The sequence below is a fragment of the Anomaloglossus baeobatrachus genome, chromosome 1 (genome assembly GCF_048569485.1).
Source record: "Anomaloglossus baeobatrachus isolate aAnoBae1 chromosome 1, aAnoBae1.hap1, whole genome shotgun sequence".
NCBI classification, from domain to species: Eukaryota; Metazoa; Chordata; class Amphibia; order Anura; family Aromobatidae; genus Anomaloglossus; species Anomaloglossus baeobatrachus.
Genome location: NC_134353.1, coordinates 356,270,374 through 356,294,095, shown reverse-complemented (window position 1 = coordinate 356,294,095; position 23,722 = coordinate 356,270,374). Strand labels below are relative to the sequence as shown.

General features: G+C 48.1%; 1 protein-coding gene across 1 annotated transcript; it reads right to left on the bottom strand.

Annotated features, from left to right (window-relative positions):
• Positions 1-10,591: 10,591 nt before the first annotated feature.
• On the bottom strand, positions 10,592-11,542 carry LOC142303266 (olfactory receptor 11A1-like). Its single transcript, XM_075344509.1, has one exon. The coding sequence runs from the start codon at positions 11,540-11,542 to the stop codon at positions 10,592-10,594; it is 951 nt and encodes a 316-aa protein (XP_075200624.1).
• Positions 11,543-23,722: the final 12,180 nt, after the last annotated feature.

Below are 23,722 nucleotides of genomic sequence, written 5' to 3'. Positions count from 1 at the left end.
CGCAAGCCATATTTCCGATAAATATGGCAACCATAAAAATGGTGTCTCCGCATGCGGACGATGCTGGCACACCCTTTTTATGGGAGCGGGAGCTTGGGAAATACCCCAGGCGTGATATCAGCCAATGGGGAACTAGTAGACAAGTCATGAGTCCTCTCATTCTGTAGCTAAATTCATAGCTGTCACAATGAGAGCGTTGGCGTCCGCCTACGACACTCCCAGGCAAAGTTATGGCCCATATTCCATGTTGTGGATTGTCCATAACTCCAGCCAGGGGTGGAGCAGTGCTCCCTCTGAGGTCACTAAGGTAGGAGGGGACCTGGATTTGCCCAGGTTGATAACCCTACTTCGGCCATTTTCCAGGGTTCTTTCGCTGGGGGTCACGTGTAGGAAACATCTGTGGGAGTTCCTGGAAACCTGGTCTACAGCGCCCCCCTGTGGCCAGATGCACAAGGTAACTGCTGGAACTGTGTATGCCTGTTTGTAACCCATGCTTTGCTTGTAACTGTACTCTGACATATGTATATTCTGTAGATTCCCTATTGTATATATTGTAGTTTCTAGTGTGCTTTAGGCTGATTAAATTATATAATTAATCTTGGGCTGTTCTGTTATCTCGATCTTGAATCCCACGTCTGTGTGTTCGGCTAATAGTTACCGTGAAGCGGTTGGTGGCAGCGAGTTGTGCCAAGGATTATTGTGGGGAGGCCAGTGAGATCCGGGGAGGTTTTATATATTCCGCCCGCGGAGGTCGGGGGAATATATACCCTACTCTCACTGGGGACCCTTCAATAATCGGCATAAGTAGTATAGCGGCCTCCTTGCTATTGTCGGGCAATTCCATAATTGGCCTGACTATAAGAGGGGCGCTAGAGAGCGCGTCACGTGCTCTGTCTGTCGGTCGGGAGGTATAAAGGAGGGGTGACCCCCACTTGTTACCCCCCGATTGTGACGTACTGGTAGCCAGCGCGGGGGATTTCTGAGTGACCCCCCCGGTGGGTTGTGACAGAACCTAATATCTGAGATTATTGAGTTCAATGCTATCTATACCGTTTTATAACATAAACTAATGTGGGTGAGTCTCCCACATTTATGCTATTCTTTATTCTTCCCATTGTGGACTATCAGTAATTATCTTTATCTGGACCACATTATTAGAACTATATCCTTTATGCCCCTAAATATAAGTGATATCTCTAGTGATTGTCTTGTTTATCCAGCTTAGTCACCATATCTGGGAACTTTTGCACTTATTGTGGTGATATTTACATTATGCCTATTGGAGGCGGGACATCTGGTGAGATGGGGCATTAGGGGGGCACACTCACTGGAAGACGTGGAAGCATGTGCATTGGTTTGGCTCCAGATTGACGCACATCCGAGATGGTGATTTGACTTTGAGCTCCTTTACTGCACATGTGCAGGGGGCAGTGACACACACTAATTCCTGAGCACTTACCTGGAACATCTAGTTGTGCGGTTGCACTAATATTGACTGGTGCATATGCATTATGTGGACCAGGGGTCAGTATGTGCTAATGTTTATTTTCTCCAAATCTGATTATTTAAATAATTTGGGAATAGGTCTATATTGGCCAAACTTTATGCACACTCCTAGTGTCATTTGTTTTTTTTGCAGTTCTTTTTTTAATCTAAAATAAGTACTGCCTTTATCTGTCACAATTGTGGTTATTTTCCCCGCTTTACCCTTTTTTTTACTCTATTGGATAGGGATGTCAGGGTCCAGTAGGAACAGCCGTCGATGAGTGTGGCGCCATTAACTCCTATTTAGGGTGCCATCCTCTGCGGCAAGGTAGGGCTACTCATTTAGGAAGCATCTAGTGATAGATGTAGCATTTCTATACAGGCACACTTTGTCCTCTATCTGTGGCTAACTTTAATAATTATATTATCTGATGTTTGCTTTTTTAACTCATAACTAGTGCTGAGCCACCCCCCTAGTGTTCGAGTTCGGTTCACTTCGTCGAATGGCAGCTAAGTTCGGCGAGCGTCCGACGAACACCTTCGAACCCCATTGAAAACAATGGCAGGCAAACACAAACACATAAATACACATTATACATATACACATACATTTAATAAACATTGCCATTACACTTACAGGTCCCTGCGACGCGTCCTGCACTCGGTCTCCCGCCGCTTTTACTTCCGATAATCGCTGCATCCTCCCAGTAACCAGCACTGATAGGATCTTCCGTGACGTCGTCATAGCATGTGACCAGTCACGTGTCTATTATCTCATTGGCTACAGACTGGTCACATGGCTAGACGTCATGCTAGGTCCTGTCAGTGCATCTCTCCGGTACGCGGTGCTCGTTTGAGCATCTCCGTGTACCGACAAGATACCCTTGCACATGGTCAGCTTCCCCGTTTTTGCATGTCGGCGCTCTTTACAGAGACAGCCCACATGCTGTCAGCCGGTGAATTGCGGCACCGAGAATCACGTGATCGGAGCACCGTTGCTATAGTAACCCACCTGTTAGATTGGTGGCAGTGGTGATGTCTCCGCTTACAACCCGCAGCCTCTGCTCGCTCACTGAGTGATTAGACTGCACAGGAGCAGCAGCTGTCTCATGTAGCAGAGCTGCATGGGTTAAAGGAGAAAGAAGACAGAAGACCAGGATTGTGGAGGTATGAGAGGGAGTAATAAACATGGAGTCTCTAAGTGTGTCTGTGTATTTATTTCTATTAAATTATTTTTTCTCTGTGTGGTGTCTTTTTTTTTTTTTTTAAACCCTTTATTGGAGATTCTTAATGACCGGGTCAAACTTGCCTGGCATTAAGAATCTCTGGCTTCATACTAGCTAGTAAAACAAAGCTAGTATTAACCCATTATTACCCAGCAAGCCACCTGGCTTCAGGGCTGGTGGAAGAGTTTGATACAGCGCCAGATGATGGCGCTTCTATGAAAGCGCCATTTTCAGGGGCGGCTGCAGACTGAAGTCGTAGCAGAGGGACCCACAAAGCATGGGCCAGCCTGTGCTGCGGATTCCAATCCCCAGCTGCCTAGTTGTACCTGGCTGGACACAAAAATGGGGTGAAGACCATGTCATTTTTTTAATTCATGAAATTCATGAAATAATTAGAAAAAAACGGCTTCCCTATGTTTTTAGTTCCCAGATGGGTACAAATAGGCAGCTGGGGGTTGGGGGCAGCCGTACCTGCCTGCTGTACCTGGCTAGTAGACAAAAATATGGAGAAGCCCACGTCATTTTTTTGGTGGGCAAAAAACTCCTGCATACAGTACTGGATGGAGTATGCTGAGCCTTGTAATTCTGCAGCTGCTGTCTGCTCTCCTGCATACACTAGTGAATGGAGCATGCTGAGCCTTGTCATTCTGCAGCTGTCTGCTTTCCTGCATAAACTAGTGAATGGAGCAAGCTGAGCCTTGTAGTTCTGCTCCCCCTGTCTCTCCCTCCAGCATACAGTCCTGGATGCAGCATGCTGAGCCTAGTAGTTCTGCAGCTGCTCTCTGCTCTCCTGCATACACTAGTGGATGAAGTATGCTGAGCCTTGTAGTTCTGCTCCCCCTGTCTCTCCCTCCAGCATACAGTCCTGGATGGAGGATGCTGAGGCTTATAGTTCTGCAGCTGCTGTCTGCTCTCCTCCATACAGATAGCAGTTGCAGAACTACAAGGTTCAGCATACTCCATCCAGGACTGTATGCAGAAGTTTTTTGCCCCCCAAAAAATTTACGTGGGCTTTGCCATGTTTTTGTATGCTAGCCAGGTACAGCAGGCAGCTACGGGCTGCCCCCAGCTGCCTATTTGTACCCGGCTGGGAACCAAAAATATAGGGAAACCCTTTTTTTTTTTTTTAAATTATTTCATGAATTTCATGAAATAATTAAAAAAAAAAAAAAATGACATGGGCTTTGCCCAATTTTTGTGTCCAGCCAGGTACAACTAGGTAGATGGGGATTGGAATCCTCAGAGCAGGGTGCCCAAGCTTTCTGGGCACCCCTGCTGCAAATTGCAGTCTGCAGCCGCCCCAGAAAATGGCGCTTTCATAGAAGCGCCATCTTTAACGCTGTATCCAACTCCTCCAGCTGCCCTGGTGACGGGTGGCTCGCTGGTTAATAATGGGGTTAGGGCTAGCTGTATATTTTCTGATGCAGGGAAAACCTTGCATCACCTCTCGTGGGTGCTCAGGAGAAAGATAAGTCAGACAATATGGGAACTCCGGCACACTCACTATCACCCTTAGAGACACAGAAAATCAGAAAACATGAAGCTGATGTCAAAATCCTTTTCTTTTTATTTTGTAGTGAAAATGTGCCAAAAAGTGCTGTACAATTGTCCGCCAATCACGACGTTTCGGCCAATATGGCCTTCTTCAGGTCGGACAGGCTTAAGAATAGAAGGACACAAAGTGGATGAATATGCACAGGACACTATTGTTAGACCAATGCTGGGATGCTATATGGATCAGGGGATGCAAGATAGTCAGTTTCGGAGTGCACTATAGGTGAAAGGTGGCACTGTTATCAAAACCTATGAATCCCACGCATTGTATTAAATCAGTAGTATGGTGGCGTATGGTCATACACAAAGGGTCTGGATTATATCGAAGACAACACCTCAGTGATCCTTAGAATGTGGATAGGTCTCTGGTGTGATCAGAAGTCTAAGATGGCCTGTGAAATGCGGTGATTTCTATTGAGAACTTGGGTAATATATGGAGACCAAGAGTAAAGAGCCACAATGTGGTCACACTTGTCAGCAATTGGAAGGAAATGGATGACTACCCATAGGACGTGCGGTTCACCCCTGACACCACGCAGGCACATGCTACCCGGACTCCCACCACTGTACCTTAAGGACCCCGATCCAGACTATATACCAGTGGAGTCTCAGTCAGGTAGTTACCTGAACAAACATCCATTTCCTTCCAATTGCTGACAAGTGTGACCACATTGTGGCTCTTTACTCTTGGTCTCCATATATTACCCAAGTTCTCAATAGAAATCACCGCATTTCACAGGCCATCTTAGACTTCTGATCACACCAGAGACCTATCCACATTCTAAGGATCACTGAGGTGTTGTCTTCGATATAATCCAGACTCTTTATGTATGACCATACGCCACCATACTACTGATTTAATACAATGCGTGGGATTCATAGGTTTTGATTACAGTGCCACCTTTCACCTATAGTGCACTCCGAAACTGACTATCTTGCATCCCCTGATCCATATAGCATCCCAGCATTGGTCTAACAATAGTGTCCTGTGCATATTCATCCACTTTGTGTCCTTCTATTCTTAAGCCTGTCCGACCTGAAGAAGGCCATATTGGCCGAAACGTCGTGATTGGCGGACAATTGTACAGCACTTTTTGGCACATTTTCACTACAAAATAAAAAGAAAAGGATTTTGACATCAGCTTCATGTTTTCTGATTTTCTGTGTCTCTAAGGGTGATAGTGAGTGTGCCGGAGTTCCCATATTGTTTAGCTGTATATTTTCAACTGGCCCTAAGCCCAAAATTCATGGTGTCACAACAATATTAGACATGGCCACCATGAATTTTCTAGTACAGATAGAAAAAAACACAACACACAAAAATATTTTTATTAGAAATAAAACACAACACAATTAGTGACTCCATCTTTATTGAAATAAAGAACCCCCCTCCACAGTAATCCTGGGTCAAGGGTCCCGCGCCGTCCAATCCGGATCAAATATCATCTGATCTGTTTGCTGGAAGGCAAAGCGATCAGATGATGTCAGGTTCAAGGGCCTGAATCATATGACACAGCAGCTGATTGTATAAAAGCCGTTTATACAATCAGCTGATGGATCAGTGCAAAAAAAAACAAACAAACTACACACTTCTGTGCAGACTCCTGTCCGACAGCAGCAGCTGATAGTTTAGCCGGCCGGGCGTTAAAAAGCCGGCCTCACCACACGACTTATAGTGTCAGCTGATTTCGTCAGGTGACTGCATCAGCTGATCATCGCCAGGTCTGAGAGAGAGAACAGAGAGAAACGAGAGAAAAGGGGGAGAAAAGAGAGGACAGGGGCGAGAGAGAGAATAGAGATAGAGAAGAGGTGAGGAGAGAGAGGAGAGAGAGAGGAGATTAGAGGAGAGAGAGGGAGAGCGAGACAGAGAAGAGATAGAGGAGAGAGAGTGATAGAAGAAAGAGGGAGAGGAGAGCGAGAGAGAGGGGAGAGAGGGAGAGCGAAGAGATAGAGGAGAGAGAGGGAAGAGCGAAGATAGAGAAGAGATAGAGAAGAGAGAAGAAGAGGAGAGAGAGAGTGATAGAAGAAAGAGAGAGGAGAGAGAGAGGAGAGAGGGAAGGGAGAGGAGAGGGAAGAGAGAGGGAAGAGAGGAGAGAGAGGAGAGAGAGGGAAGTGAGAGGAGAGGAGAGAGAGAGGGGAGAAGAGGAGAGAGAGAGCAAGAAGCGTGAGAAGAGAAGAGTGAGGAGAGAGCGAGGAGAGAGCAATGCAGCCTCATTCCATGAACTTCTCCGATTTTAGAGGTGTGTCCCGCGGGTCACAGCTGATGTCCGGCTCCTCCCCTCAGTGCATAATTAAATTAAATTATAAATAAATAATTATAATTTAAAATTATAAATAAATTAAATTAAATTCTTTACCAGGACGGCCGGGACTTGGACTTGAACTTGTGAACTAATTCTCCTTCGGCAGTAGCTCTATCCATTGAGCCACTGCCTCTAATGAAAAGCATAGGAAGAGTTGGTAATCTTGACCTCTATATTGCAGTAGAGAATCCAGAAGCAGATTGTTCAGCTGCAAGGATGGATGGATGGTGAAAGGAGGAAACACTGGCACCATTCAGCGAGCTAACCGCTCAATCTTTCTATTTCAGGTTTATACACGCATTATATGGCTTCTAAATTTCCTTGCTTTCTGGCCACAATGCTCATTCCAATAAACAGTGAAAGGAGGAAACACTGGCACCATTCAGCGAGCTAACTGCTCAATCTTCCTATTTCAGGTTTATGCACGCATTATATGGCTTGTAAATTTCCTTGCATTCTGGCCACAGTGCTCATTCCAATGAAAGCCACGCCTTTCCCCCTGACCTGATGGTCGAATAAAACAGCTTTTTTTTACCGCATATTTGGTGAATGCCTTCCGTCTCTTTTCACATGGACTGGAGGGATGGATGGATGGATGGATGGATGGATGGATGGGAGGGAGTGCAAACACCGGCACTACCACACTCATCATCCTCGCACACACGCAGGCACTAAAACCCCCATCATCCTCGCACACACCGACGCTACAGCACTGATCATCCTCGCACACACGCAGGCACTATGGCACGCATCATCCTCTGACACGCAGGATCTATGGCACTCATCATCATCGCACACACGCTGGCACTCCTCATCCTCACACACACGCAGGCACTATGGCACTCCTCATCCTCGCACACACGCATGCAGTACGGCACTCATCATCCTCGCATACATGCAGGCACTACAACCCCCATCATCACCGCACACGCAGGCATTACCTCAGTGACGTCCCCGCTGAGAGTGTGGCTCACTTCAGTTGCTGCGAGAGTCTGACCCAGAGCACTCGTGTTCTACGGCACTCCTGTCAGCCTCATGTAGCAGAGCTGGATGTGTCGTGGGACCTCTGTGGATTACGTCGGACCTGGAGGGGTATTTGGGGATTTTAATAAAATGGTGAAAGAGGGTGTTTTTTGTCTTTTATGCCATATAAAGGATTTTTCATTCTGTGTGTTTATTTACTTTCACTTACAGGTTAATCATGGAAGGTATCTCAGGGAGACGCCTGCGGCAGTGATTGGTTGCAGTGAGACAGCTGTCACTCATCGCGGGGGCGTGTCTGACTGCAACCAATCATGGGCGCCGGTGGGCGGGGAAAGCAGGGAATACCAGATTGAATAATGAAGCGGCAGCCATTTTCAAAAGAGGAAAAGCCGCCGGAGCTTTGTGACAGCCGTGCAGCGCCGCGCCCATGATCGGTGAGTAGGAAAAAGAGAGGGATTGTGCTGGGGATGCAGGACGCATGCAGATACGCAACGTGCGCACATAGCCTTACTGTGAAAAGCAACGCTTTTTAGTGATCGAACCGTTATTGAACGTAACTCGAACAGCCGAACTTGAAGCAAATCTTTTCAGTTTGTCGAACGACTCAAACATCGCCCAAAATCACTTGAATTTGAAATTGGCGAACCATTTGAATCGCTCAACTCTACTCATAACTAGAGATGAGTGAACCAGAGGTTCAGTGTTCGTAACAAACACAGATCTTACAAAAAACAGAGTTCAAGTTCAGAGATTGGGTACATTACATATGAGCACCACTCAGCGAGCCTCGCTGTGCTAAGGTACAGTCGGAGCTCAGCCCAGTGCGAGCCACTTGCTGTGTTTAATATGCTTGCACTGGAAGTAACAACAGCGTGATCAGCTGCAGTGTGCACCCCAAAATAAATTATGGAAAAACCCCACCCAACCACTTCTGGAAGTGATCTGTTTATGCCTGGCTGCATGAGACCCAAACTTCCCAGTTAGTGACTTCCATTGTGGTTGAGGTCAAGTCTGGGTCCCAAACCGAAGGTTTTTTAAAAGTCTGCTTGCACCGGCCAAATCGAACTTCCCCTGGTTCACGTATCTCTACTTGTAACATTAAAAGTTTTATTTTATATACACAGTATATCCCTAATTTTCCTGCAGGTATTCTTCTGTACACTAAATGTTCAATACAGAAGGAAGTTCATGCTCAGTTGCTAAACACAAAATAACCTTATCCTGTGATAAAATGACTGTCAATTCCTAAAGCAAATACATACAATAAAAGCAAAAAACCCACAATTTTCTCGTAACATTTAATAGCTCTATTATTTCAGCAGAAGTAGGGTGAAAAAGTATATTGACTAATCATTTTTAGTTGTTACTAGCTGAAGCACCTGGCGTTGCCTGGGATAGTAACTGACGTTTTCTCTCCCAGTCTGTCGGTCTCCCTCTCTGTCTCTCTGTCTCTCTCTTTGTCTCTATCTCTTTCCCTGTCTGTTTGTCTCTTTCCCTATCTGTCTCTGTGACATTCTGGCCTATCAGGTAGTCACAGGGTATTGTGCAATCTGCCCTTCTGCACAGTATCCACCTCCTCCTTGGTTATGGGTCCCTGACCATTGGTGTTGCCAAGAACAAGCTAATTAAAATCCTAGGAACACTCTGCACCACACCCACCAGACACACCAGTGGACAGCTTGAAGGGAATAGGGTTGCCCACTTGGTGGGTTGGTTAAGGGGAGGTCAGGAGTGTCAGGAGTAGTTTAGTTGAAGAGTGACTCTCAAGAGGAGAGGTCAGGAGCTGGGCTCCTTGGTATTACTAGGTGACAGACGTTGGTCTGGGCCTGGTAGGAGCTGGACCCCGGCTGCAGGGGATCGTGACAAGGGGCACGGACTGTCGAGGAGGACAGCCGGCGGCCTTGTGCCATCACCGGGCAGGGGCCAGGGCACGACTGGGTACGTGGACCCTAGGTCAGGAAGTAACTTCAGGCATCCTGGCAATCTACCCGATGAGGACAAAGCTGTCAAGATCCGCTCTCCACCCGCTCCAAAATCGGGGTACTAGCGCAACGAGGGGGATAGGACTTTCCCACTACATAGTCCAGAAAATCCCAAGCGTGAACCATGAGAGCAAGCTAACCCAGTTAGCCACACTGGTGAGCGGGCCCAGACTAGTTTTATGCTAAAGGGACCAGTTAGAAGAAAAGGTGCCAAGGAAAAGGTCACAGGCTAACAGGCAGCACCAACAGGCATGGGATCCAGGCGTGCTCCCTCCAAGCGGCAGCGGTGTCAAGAACTTTGGTTTACCACAGTTGTCGGTGTCAGCGTTATTGGACTGAGTGAGTACAAAAGTGACCCTTACCGTTCCAACGGTGCCTCCCAGTCGCCCTCATCGAGCCACCGCCGATCCGGATCCGAGCAGCCCGGCTGCTGACGCGGGGGTGGCACATCTCTATGGCTATGTCCGCACGTTGCTTTTTACCTGCTTTATACCTGCTTTTTTGCTGCTTTTTCAACTGCAGCGTTTAATGCCAAAATGGTTGTGTTCTGCTTTTCAAGGAAAGTCTATGGGAATTTGGGTTTCTTGTCTGCACTATGCAGTTCAAACTGCAGCCTTTTTGTTGCAGAACTTTGGTCAAAAACTCAGCTTTGCAGTGCAAAACCCAAATGGCAAAAACAATTGACATGTCAATTGTTTTTGCCATTTGGGTTTTGCACTGCAAAGCTGAGTTTTTGACCAAAGTTCTGCAACAAAAAGGCTGCAGTTTGAACTGCATAGTGCGGACAAGAAACCCAAATTCCCATAGACTTTGCTTGAAAAGCAGAACACAACTATTTTGGCATTAAACGCTGCAGTTGAAAAAGCAGCAAAAAAGCAGGTAAAAAGCAACGTGCGGACATAGCCTAACTCTTTCCCTGTTTGTTTGTCTGTCTCTTTGTCTGTCTGTTTGTGTCTGTCTGTTTCTTTGTCTGTCTGTCTTTCTGTCTGCGTTTCTGTCTCTGTCTCTTTCCCTCTCTGTCTGTCTCTTTCACTCTGTCTGTCTCTCTCTTTACCTGTCACTTGGTTTGGGCAACATTATTACTAGAGAATAGCCAACTGAAAATCTTTGCAAATGAATTTTTCATTTCTTGGTTTCGTAGACTGTAGATAATTGGGTTTGATATTGGTGTCACTATAGTGTACAGTAATGAAAGTATTTTGTTCATGTTGTACAAATGTCCCTGATTTGGGGCAACATATATTGCAATCAGTGACCCATAATACATAGACACAACCGATAGGTGAGAGCTGCATGTAGATATGGCTTTCTGTTTGCTTGTACTTGAAGGAATTTTAATGATGGCTTTGATAATACATAAATAAGTGAAAGTGACAAATATAAAAGATGGCAGTATGACCAGCACAGAGAATATCTTTGTTTCTAGGTCAGCCATGGTAGTATCTGAACAGGATAATTTTAAAACCAACATGAAATCACAAAAATAATGGTCAACTATATAAGGGCCACAAAAGGTAAGGACATATACGAGGGAACATGATGCAGTGGATATAATTAAGCCCCCAGCCCATGCCCCCATGGAGAGATTTCTGCAAAGTTTGAAGTCCATCAGTGTGTAGTATTGGAGGGGGTTGCAGATGGCGAGGTAGCGATCATAGGACATTATAGTGAGAAGAAAACATTCTGTTACAGTGATATAACCAAGTAGGAATATCTGAGTGAAACATCCTTCGATGGATATGGTGCCATCTTCTGTCAAAAAGGAACCAAGCACATTTGGAATAATGTTAGAAGTAAATATGATTTCACCAAATGAGAGGTTACAAATGAAGAAATACATTGGAGAGTGAAGGATAGGACTAGTAACGACAGCAGCAATAACCAATGTATTTCCTGCTAATGCTGTAATATATATCATCAGAAAGAAAAGGAAAATGACCATCTTGCCACTATGGATGTCTTGAAATCCTTGAAGGTAAAATTTCCAGTCTATAGTCTTGTTGTCCATTTAGTGTACTTTGGATAAACTATTAAAAAATAAGCTAAAGTCATTCTTCCAACACTATTTTACTTTATATTGATTTATTACATTCTAGATAATTTTAATTTTCTTTTGCAGGTGTGTAAATGCCAAGTGTCGCAATATTGTTTTACATCAGACTTAAGATGTTTTATGCCAGAATTTAAAGTGTACACTCTGTCATGAATTGGTGAATATGTTTTTGCTATGATGAACTGGAGCCAATATTTAAAATTTCCCAAGCTGCCATGTATTTCTGTGACGCCCTGGACTTTTCAGGCCGTCACAGGTTTCTGCACGCTCGTTTTCTTTTAACCCCCCCATGGTTCTGGGTCTCCATCCTGCAGTACTGCCTCCATCAGCATTCACAAATCCTAGATACACTTTGCACCACACCTGTCAGGCACACCAGTGGGCTGCTTAAGCAGGAATAGGGTCGCCCACCTTAGGGGTCAGGCAGGGAGATGGGAGTTGTCAAGTTGAGTTCAGTGGTAGCCCTTGAGCTGTGAGGAGCTCTGAGGAAGCTGGGAGTTGTAGCTCCCAGGGGAAAAGCAGACTAGGTCGCAGACGGTGGTTTGGACCTAGAGGAGTCGGAACCCCAGTTGCAGGGGATTGAGGCTAAGTGTCTGGGACCTGTCTTGGAGGAAGGTCAGCAGCCTAGTCCTATCACCGGTCCAGGACCGAAGGCACGTCGGGGTACACTGACCCTAGGTCGGAGAGAAGCTTCAGGCGACCCGACAATTAACCTGCGGATGACAGGGCCTTCATGGACTGTTCCCTCAAAGCTCAGAGATTGGGGTCACTAGAGCAACGAGGGGGTTAGGGCTTTCCTAGCAAGCGGCCCACTGAAATCCCAAGCGTGAGCTCCTGAGAGCAGGCTCTTTCACTTAGCCTTAGTGGGGAGCGGAGCCCAGAAAGCTCCAAGCTACTGGGCTCCAAAGGACAATCTAAACTTTTGTGACAAGAGGCAGGTTACGGACTACCAGGCAGTGCTGCAGGGGATTGGACCCCGGATGAGCTCCCCTCGAGAGACAATGGCAGTCAGAGACTTGGTTTACCCTGTTGTCAGCTTCTGCTTCATTGCCGAGTGAGTACCCGACTGACCCCTGCACGGCATTTCCATCCGGAGTCCCGGGGCCTACCCCTACCCGTGGAGGGTAACGTCATCTTGCTGTGCCACTGCATCACCCCGGGGACTGCCAACAGCAGCGGCGGTACTCCCAATTACAGTACACCATGGGAGGCGTCCAGGGCTGTATTTTGCCTTCGTGCTGCCCTAGGCACTTTAAGTGGTCGCGCCCCTTAGTGACAACGTAAAACTGAGTCTTCGCACTCGACATCTGTTTAAGGCAGATCTACTCTGTAAAACACTTTAAAAAGTATAAATGAGAAATGAAGGGCACTAACCCCCCCACCCCAATGGGGATCACCACAGGCACAGCAAAACATAGCATGAGTATAAAATATTCCCACCACACCGTCCCCACTTATATACTGTGACTGTCACACTGCCCCTAATAAACTACACACTGCCCTCCCTTATAAATTATACCCACCACACCTTCCTCAATTATGAAATATGATCTGTACTGTCCTCACATCATGCTGCCCCCTCCTCACAATGTCCCATGCATGCTTCCCCCTCCTCACAGGGTCCCATGCATACTGCCCCCTCCTCACAGTGTCCCATGCATGCTGCCCCCTCCTCACAGTGTCCCATGCATGCTGCCCCCTCCTCACAGGATCACATGCATGCTGCCCCCTCCTCACAGGGTCCCATGCATGCTGCCCCCTCCTCAGTGTCCCATGTATGCTTCCCCCTCCTCACAGTGTCCCATGCATGCTGCCCCTCCTCACAGTGTCCCATGCATGCTGCCCCTCCTCAGTGTCCCATGCATGCTGCCCCCTCCTCACAGTGTCCCATGCATGCTGCCCCTCCTCACAATGTCCCATGCATGCTGCCCCCTCCTCACAATGTCCCATGCATGCTGCCCCCTCCTCAGTGTCACATGCATGCTGCCCCTCCTCACAATGTCCCATGCATGCTGCCCCCTCCTCACAGTGTCCCATGCATGCTGCCCCCTCCTCACAGTGTCCCATGCATGCTGCCCCCTCCTCACAGTGTCCCATGCATGCTTCCCCCTCCTCACAGTGTCCCATGCATGCTGCCCCCTCCTCACAGGGTCCCATGCATGCTGCCCCCTCCTCACAGTGTCCCATGCATGCTGCCCCCTCCTCACAGTGTCCCATGCATGCTGCCCCTCCTCAGTGTCCCATGCATGCTGCCCCTCCTCACAGTGTCCCATGTATGCTGCCCCTCCTCACAGTGTCCCATGCATGCTGCCCCTCCTCACAATGTCCCATGCATGCTGCCCCCTCCTTACAATGTCCCATGCATGCTGCCCCCTCCTCAGTGTCACATGCATGCTGCCCCTCCTCACAATGTCCCATGCATGCTGCCCCCTCCTCACAGTGTCCCATGCATGCTGCCCCTCTCCATGAGCTCCTAATGCTGCCTTACTCTTTTCCATAATGACACCTCCATGCTGCCCCATTCATCATACTATGGCTATGTGCGCACAGTGCGTTTTTCGCGGCGTTTTTGCGCGTTTTTCGGGTGCGTTTTTGGCCTTAACACTGCAGGACTTTGCTTCCCCATCAAAGTCTGAGTTTTCATTTTTGCTGTCCGCACACATCTGTTTTTTTTTACCTGCGTTTTTGAGTTAAAAAAAAAAATGGACATGTCAGTTCTTTCCTGCGTTTTTCTGCGTTTTCCCCCCATGCAATGCATTTGAAAAACGCAGCAAAACGCAGAGATCAAAAATGCAGCAAAAAACGCACCAAATTGCGGAAAAAACGCATGCGTTTTTTATGCGTTTTTTTCAACGCAGGTGCGCTTTTAGTGGCCAAAAATGCAGAAAAACGCAGCGTCAAAAAGACGCAGTGTGCGAACCTAGCCTAAGACCACCACACTAGCGCTTATGCTGAGACCCCCCCCCCACACACACAACCCCACTCTTGATATTGACTCCCCTACATTGCTCCACTCCATACTGAGCCCACACATGCTGCCCCTTCTCCATAATGAGCTCCCAATGCTGCCCCCCTCTTATTAATTAATTAATATGATCTGTACTGTCCTCACATCATGCTGCCCCCTCCTCACAATGTCCCATGCATGCTTCCCCCTCCTCACAGGGTCCCATGCATACTGCCCCCTCCTCACAGTGTCCCATGCATGCTGCCCCCTCCTCACAGTGTCCCATGCATGCTGCCCCCTCCTCACAGGATCACATGCATGCTGCCCCCTCCTCACAGGGTCCCATGCATGCTGCCCCCTCCTCAGTGTCCCATGTATGCTTCCCCCTCCTCACAGTGTCCCATGCATGCTGCCCCTCCTCACAGTGTCCCATGCATGCTGCCCCTCCTCAGTGTCCCATGCATGCTGCCCCCTCCTCACAGTGTCCCATGCATGCTGCCCCTCCTCACAATGTCCCATGCATGCTGCCCCCTCCTCACAATGTCCCATGCATGCTGCCCCCTCCTCACAATGTCCCATGCATGCTGCCCCCTCCTCAGTGTCACATGCATGCTGCCCCTCCTCACAATGTCCCATGCATGCTGCCCCCTCCTCACAGTGTCCCATGCATGCTGCCCCCTCCTCACAGTGTCCCATGCATGCTGCCCCCTCCTCACAGTGTCCCATGCATGCTTCCCCCTCCTCACAGTGTCCCATGCATGCTGCCCCCTCCTCACAGGGTCCCATGCATGCTGCCCCCTCCTCACAGTGTCCCATGCATGCTGCCCCCTCCTCACAGTGTCCCATGCATGCTGCCCCTCCTCACAGTGTCCCATGCATGCTGCCCCCTCCTCACAGTGTCCCATGCATGCTGCCCCTCCTCACAGTGTCCCATGCATGCTGCCCCTCCTCACAGTGTCCCATGCATGCTGCCCCTCCTCACAGGGTCCCATGCATGCTGCCCCCTCCTCACAGTGTCCCATGCATGCTGCTCCATCCTCAGTGTCCCATGCATACTGCCCCCTCCTCACAGGGTCCCATGCATACTGCCCCCTCCTCACAGGGTCCCATGCATACTGCCCCCTCCTCACAGGGTTCCATGCATACTGCCCCCTCCTCACAGGGTCCCATGCATACTGCCCCCTCCTCACAGGGTCCCATGCATACTGCCCCCTCCTCACAGGGTCCCATGCATGCTGCCCCCTCCTCACAGGGTCCCATGCATGCTGCCCCCTCCTCACAGGGTCACATGCATACTGCCCCCTCCTCACAGGGTCCCATGCATACTGCCCCCTCCTCAGTGTCCTATGCATGCTGCCCCCTCCTCACAGGGTCACATGCATGCTGCCCCCTCCTCACAGGGTCCCATGCATGCTTCCCCCTCCTCACAGTGTCCCATGCATGCTGCCCCCTCCTCAGTGTCCCATGCATGCTGCCCCCTCCTCACAGGGTCACATGCATGCTGCCCCCTCCTCACAGGGTCCCATGCATGCTTCCCCCTCCTCACAGTGTCCCATGCATGCTGCCCCTCCTCACAATGTCCCATGCATGCTGCCCCCTCCTTACAATGTCCCATGCATGCTGCCCCCTCCTCAGTGTCACATGCATGCTGCCCCTCCTCACAATGTCCCATGCATGCTGCCCCCTCCTCACAATGTCCCATGCATGCTGCCCCCTCCTCACAGTGTCCCATGCATGCTGCCCCTCTCCATGAGCTCCTAATGCTGCCTTACTCTTTTCCATAATGACACCTCCATGCTGCCCCATTCATCATACTATGGCTATGTGCGCACAGTGCGTTTTTCGCGGCGTTTTTGCGCGTTTTTCGGGTGCGTTTTTGGCCTTAACACTGCAGGACTTTGCTTCCCCAGCAAAGTCTGAGTTTTCATTTTTGCTGTCCGCACACATCTGTTTTTTTTTACCTGCGTTTTTGAGTTAAAAAAAAAAAATGGACATGTCAGTTCTTTCCTGCGTTTTTCTGCGTTTTCCCCCCATGCAATGCATTTGAAAAACGCAGCAAAACGCAGAGATAAAAAATGCAGCAAAAAACGCACCAAATTGCGGAAAAAACGCATGCGTTTTTTATGCGTTTTTTTCAACGCAGGTGCGCTTTTAGTGGCCAAAAATGCAGAAAAACGCAGCGTCAAAAAGACGCAGTGTGCGAACCTAGCCTAAGACCACCACACTAGCGCTTATGCTGAGACCCCCCCCCCCCACACACACACAACCCCACTCTTGATATTGACTCCCCTACATTGCTCCACTCCATACTGAGCCCACACATGCTGCCCCTTCTCCATAATGAGCTCCCAATGCTGCCCCCCCTCTTATTCTGAGTCCTTACACTCCCCCCATCGATTGTCATTGCACTATCCCTCAACCCTTGTCCTCTGTCTCTAGCATTGGCCCCTCTCTCCCATTCCCCCAGCAGCAGCCTCTCTCCCCCGCCTTCAGCAGCAGCCTCTCTCCCCCAGCATCAGCCTCTCTCTCCCCCAGCCTCCCCCAGCATCAGCCTCTCTCTCCCCCAGCCTCCGCCTCTCTCTCCCCCAGCATCAGCCTCTCTCTCCCCCAGCCTCCCCCAGCATGAGCCTCTCCCCCCCAGCATCAGCCTCTCTCTCCCCCAGCCTCCCCCAGCCTCAGCCTCTCTCTCCCCCAGCCTCAGCCTCTCTCTCCCCCAGCCTCAGCCTCTCTCTCCCCCAGCCTCAGCCTCTCTCCCCCCAGCCTCCCCCAGCCTCAGCCGCTCTCCCCCAGCCTCAGCCTCTCTCCCCCCAGCCTCCCCCAGCCTCAGCCTCTCTCCCCCCAGCCTCCCCCAGCCTCAGCCTCTCTCTCCCCAGCCTCCGCCAGCATCAGTCTTTCTCTCCCCAGCCTCCCCCAGCATCAGCCTCTCTCTCCCCAGCCTCCCCCAGCATCAGCCTCTCTCTCCCCAGCCTCCCCCAGCATCAGCCCCTCTCCCCCAGCCTCCCCCAGCATCAGCCCCTCTCTCCCCCAGCCTCCCCCAGCATCAGCCTCTGTCTCCCCCAGCCTCCCCCAGCATCAGCCTCTGTCTCCCCCAGCCTCCCCCAGCATCAGCCTCTCTCTCCCCCAGCCTCCCCCAGCATCAGCCTCTCTCTCCCTCAGCCTCCTCCAGCATCAGCCTCTCTCTCCCCCAGCCTCCCCAAGCATCAGCCTCTCTCTCCCCACAGCCTCCCCCGCAGCCTCTCTCTCCCCCCAGCGTCAGCCTCTCTCTCCCCCCAGCCTCCCCCCCAGCGTCAGCCTCTCTCCCCCCAGCCTCAGCCTCTCTCTCCTCCCAGCCTTCCCCTCTCTCTCCCCCTAGCCTCCCCCCCAGCCTCAGCCTCTCTCTCCCCCCAGCCTCCCCCGCAGCCTCTCTCTCCCCCCAGCCTCCCCCCCAGCTTCAGCCTCTCTCTCCCCCCAGCCTCAGGCTCTCTCCTCCCAGCCTCCCCCTCTCTCTCCCCCTAGCCTCCCCCCCCAGCCTCAGCCTCTCTCTCCCCTCAGCCTCTCTCTCCCCCCAGCCTCCCCCCCAGCCTCAGCCTCTCTCTCCCCCCAGCCTCAGCCTCTCTCTCTTCCCAGCCTCCCCCCAGCCTCTCTCTTTTCCTAGCCCATCCCCAGCCAAAAAGAGGCATCGCAACGATCATCAACTAACCTGTAAGGTGCCCATACATTCTAGGCTCTGCCTTACGCATACCTGCTCCGGTGCCTGCTGCCCTGCTCTGCTCATTATCCTCTCCTGGCTGGCTCCAGCTCCAGTCGCGTCCTCCTCCGCGGCGTGTCGTCTGCAGCATTGGACGTTGCAGCACGGGGTAGTGAGCTGATTGGCGCGCCCGCGCCTCTGACACGGAAGTGCAGGCGCTGGAACTTCCGGGGTTAATCAGCTCACTATGCCTGGCGCCCTCCGTGTATTTAAAGAGACAGAAGTGCGCCTTTCCTCCCTCTCACCCCCCCCCGAGAACACAGCGAAGTGCAACGGAGGGAGGGGCGGGGGGCGGGGATGTAAAAAAAAAAAAAATTTTATATATATTTTTTTTTTTGCTGCCAGAACGTGCCGCCCCCCCGCAACGTGCCGCCCTAGGCACGGGACCACGGGTGCCTAGTGGCAAATACGGCCCTGGTGGCATCACTTACTATACCAAACCCCCTGTAAATACTTCCTTTTTCATTTGAGTGTGGCCCCTAGCCCCCGGGTCCGGAGACCCTCGGATCCGAGCGGTTTGATCCGCTGCAGGGGCGGCACACCTCAAAACACCTCGGTTAAAGTGTGCTGTAATGGTACGTTTTCAGACTCCTTCAGTATATCAAATGGGACTAGTCTCCATTGCTATATGCAATAGTAATGGAGCATTTGGCAATTGCACTAAAGAACAATCCTGATGTAAAAGGTTTTCATTTGGGTGATCACACACATAAATTAGCGCTTTATGCGGATGATCTGTTGTCTATTACCGAATCAGAAATATCTCACTCCTGTATACTTAAGGTGTTTGATATGTATAGCCATCTAAGCAATTTTAAAGTTAATCTAACAAAATCAGAAATGTTAAACATCAACCTTCCAATTGTTAGAAATCAATTATTGCAACATTCTTTTCCATTCAAATGGTGAATCTCCGCTCTTAAATATCTTGGAATAAATATCTTCCCAGACCTAAAGCAGTTATACTGGCTTAATCATAAATTATTATAAGATCGTATTATAGCAGACCTTAATAAATACGATCAAGATCACCTGTCCTGGTTTGGGAGAATTAAAATGGATATTCTACTGAAGCTATTATATCTATTCCCGACACTGGCTATTTCCCGGGTTTTTTAATCAACTCAACAAGACTTGCAAGAAATTGGGTGTAGGTAAAAGAAACCAAGATTGGCCCATAAATATCTGACTAGAACTAAAAAACAGGGAGGCACAGGTCTACCAAATTTCTATCTCTATTATGCGGCGACTACACTCACAAGAATCATTGATTGGTTTCATGGGGCCGAACAAAGGCATTGGATCTGTAGAATCTTCAATGTCTGCCCTGAGCTTGACATTATTACCTTGGATCGTGAAACACTTCACCCTCCTAGAAGCTCTATGGTCTTCTTGGCTAAAGATCTTTTGCAAATTTTAGGTAGAGTTCTTACTAAATTTAAATTATCTGAAATAAGGGGTCCGAAGACACCTATTTTTGATAATCCTGATTTTCCCCCTGCAGTAGTAGTTACAAAATTCTTGATCTTGCCTTTTCATCATAAAACCAGATCGCAGCAGACCCTCATGGGTTACCCTTCTTTACCATCACTAAATGAGCTGAGGCATATTAGACTGGATCAATAGATAGGATTGAAGCTATAGATATTAGAACCCTTTTGGCAACCTTTCACCCAAACTCCATACTCAGTTCGGTCTGCACGGATCTGGATTCCTTGCTGATGCAAGATCCTATTCCAGATTAGTTTATTTTGCAGATATGCTCTAACCTAATTTCCAAACCCGACCCCAAATCTCTTTGGTTTGTAAAGAATTGGGAAAAGGAATTGGGCCTAACCTTTTTGGATCTAGATTGGATTAAATCCTTTTTTATGTGCACATAAGCTACCAATGGCCTGTAAAATTCAGGAAAATAATTATAAAATTATCACTAGATGGTATCGTTGTCCAGTAGATCTACATAGGATATATCCTTCCATGTCAGATCGGTGTTGGAGATGTGAGGCAGATGAAAGTACAATGTTACATACAGTACAGACCAAACGTTTGGACACACCTCATTCAAAGAGTTTTCTTTATTTTCATGACTCTAAAAATTGTAGATAAAAAAATTGTTTAAAAGAACAGAGAGTCCTCAGTGGTTGATACCTTTTAATGGCTAACTGAAAAGATGGTAATAATTGCAAGCTTTCGAGACTACTCAGGTCTCTTCATCAGGCATGGTATAACACAAAATCTGAAGAGTCACGTATTTATACACAACAGGACTTAGAATAGTGCAGTAAAAAGAAAAAAAAAAAAAAAAAAAAAAAAAAAAAAAAAAAAAAAAAAAAAGAACAAGTTATATGAAACAGAACTATCTCTATGGCAGGGGGACAAGCTGTAACAGCTTGTCCCCCTGCCATAGAGATAGTTCTGTTTCATATAACTTGTTCTTTTTTTTTTTTTTTTTTTTTTTTTTTTTTTTTTTCTTTTTACTGCACTATTCTAAGTCCTGTTGTGTATAAATACGTGACTCTTCAGATTTTGTGTTATACCATGCCTGATGAAGAGACCTGAGTAGTCTCGAAAGCTTGCAATTATTACCATCTTTTCAGTTAGCCATTAAAAGGTATCAACCACTGAGGACTCTCTGTTCTTTTAAACAATTTTTTTATCTCTACTGGCTAACACGGTACAAAGATATATTTTACTTGTATAAAAATTGTAGATTCACATTGAAGGCATCAAAACTATGAATTAACACATGTGGAATGAAATACTAAACAAAAAAGTGTGAAACAACTGAAAATATGTCTTATATTCTAGGTTCCTCAAAGTAGCCACCTTTTGCTTTGATTGCTGCTTTGCACACTCTGGGCATTGTCTTAATGAGCTTCAAGAGGTAGTCACTGGAAATGGTCTTCCAACAATCTTGAAGGAGTTCCCAGAGATGTTTAGCACTTGTTGGCCCTTTTGCCTTCACTCTGCGGTCCAGCTCACCCCAAACCATCTCGATTGGGTTCAGGTCTGGTGACTGTGGAGGCCATGTCATCTGGCGTAGCACCCTATCACTCTCCTTTTTAGTCAAATAGCCATTACACAGCCTGGAGGTGTGTTTGGAGTCATTGTTCTGTTGAAAAATAAATGATGGTCCAACTAAACGCAAACCGGATGGAATAGCATGCTGCTGCAAAATGCTGTGGTAGCTTGCGGGTTCAGTAGGCCTTCAATTTTGAATAAATCCCCAACAGTGTCACCAGCAAAGCATCCCCACACCATCACACCTTCTCCTCCTTGCTTCATGGTGGGAACCAGGCATGTAGAGTCCATCTGTTCACCTTTTCTGCGTCGCACGAAGACACGGTGGTTGGATCCAAAGATCTCAAATTTGGACTCATCAGACCAAGCACAGATTTCCACTGGTCTAATGTCCATTCTTTGTGTTCTTTAGCCCCAACAAGTCTCTTCTGCTTGTTGCCGGTCCTTAGTAGTGGTTTCCTAGCAGCTATTTTACCTTGAAGGCGTGCTGCACAAAGTCTCCTCTTAATAGTTGTTCTAGAGATGTCTGCTGCTAGAATTCTATGTGGCATTGACCTGGTGTCTAATCTGAGCTGCTGTTAATCTGCGATTTCTGAGGCAGGTGACTCGGGTAAACTTATCCTCCGCAGCAGAGGTGACTTTTGGTCTTCCTTTCCTGGGGTGGTCCTCATGTGAGCCAGTTTCTTTGTTGCGTTTGAATGTTTCTGCCACTGCACATGGGGACACTTTCAAAGTTTCCCCAATTTTTTTGGACTGACTGACTTTAAGAAATGAAAGTAATGATGGCCACTCGTTTTTCTTTACTTAGCTGCTTTTTCCTTGCCATAATACAAATTCTAACAGTCTATTCAGTAGGAATGTCAGCTGTGTATCCACCAGACTTCTGCACAACACAACTGATGGTCCCAACCCCATTTATAAGGCAAGAAATCCCACTTATTAAACCTGACAGGGCACACCTGTAAAGTCATAACCATTTCCGATGACTACCTCTTGAAGCTCATCAAGAGAATGCCAAGAGTGTGCAAAGCAGTAATCAAAGCAAAAGGTGGCTACTTTGAAGAACCTAGAATATAAGACATATTTTCAGTTGTTTCACACTTTTTTTTAAGTATTTCATTCCACATGTGTTAATTCATAGTTTTGATGCCTTCAATGTAAATCTACAATTTTCAGAGTCATGAAAATAAAGAAAACTCTTTGAATGAGAAAGTGTGTCCAAACTTTTGGTTTGTACTGTATTTGGTAGGCGTGCCCTCCTATTTGTTCCTTATGGAATAACATTTTTCAGGTCCTTAAACATGTTACGGGGGAAGAATGCTATGTGTCCCCTCAAATCTGTCTTCTTTCCATTATACCTGGGTCCCTTAATTTTCTTAAAAAAAGGCCTACTCAGGCATTGCCTCTCGGCCATCATGGCTATTATCCATAGACGTTGGCAATCTAAAACCTCTCCAACATCTCCAAAGTTTAATCTGGCCAATTCCAGCCTTGCCGAAGCATCACCATGATCTCATCATCGATCCACCACCAAATTTCACAGTGGGTGCAAGACACTGTGGCTTGTATGCCTCTCCAGGTCTCTGTCTAACCATTAGATGACCAGGTGTTGCCGCCTACAAGGTTATCCTGGAAAAACAGTTGCTTCCTTCTGCTCAGGCAATGTTCCCCAACTCTGAGTACTGTTTTTTTTCTAGCAGGTCAATGCGCCATGCCACACAGCTGGGTCTATCAATGTGTGGATGAAGGACCACCACGTCAAAACCCTGTCATGGCCAGCCCATTCTCCAGACCTGAACCCCAATGAAAACCTCTGCAATGTAATCAAGAGGAATTTGGATAGTCACAAGCCATCAAACAAAGAAGAGCTGCTTAAATTTTTGCACCAGGAGAGGCATAATGTCACCCAAAGCAGTGTGAAAGACTGGTGGAAAGCATGCCAAGACGCATGAAAGCTGTGATTACAAATCATGGTCATTCCACAAAATATTGACTTCTGAACTCTTCCTGAGTTAAAACATTATTAGTAGTGATGAGCGAGTACCAAAAAGCTCGGGTGCTCGAGGCTCGGGCCGAGCATCCCAAGATACTCGTGTACTCGGCCCGAGCACCGAGCCCAATGTTATCCTATGGGAGACCCGAGTATTTTTCTGAAATGACCCCCCGCAGCATGTAGAAACCCTAAAAATGTCACAAAAGTCTCAGAAGAGTGCTCAAATGACATGGCAACAGCATGGGGAAGACCCCTTGAAGCATTTATCACTCAAAAGTCAGCTCCTGTCACCTTCATGCAGCACAGCTGGATGCGACGCTGGAGGACTGTGGAGTACGCCGGACATGGAGGCTTTGTCGGGGTTAATAAATTGGTGATGAGGGACTTTGTTATTGTTTTTTATTTCTAATAAAGGATTTTTCGAGTGTGTGTTTTTTAACTGTAATT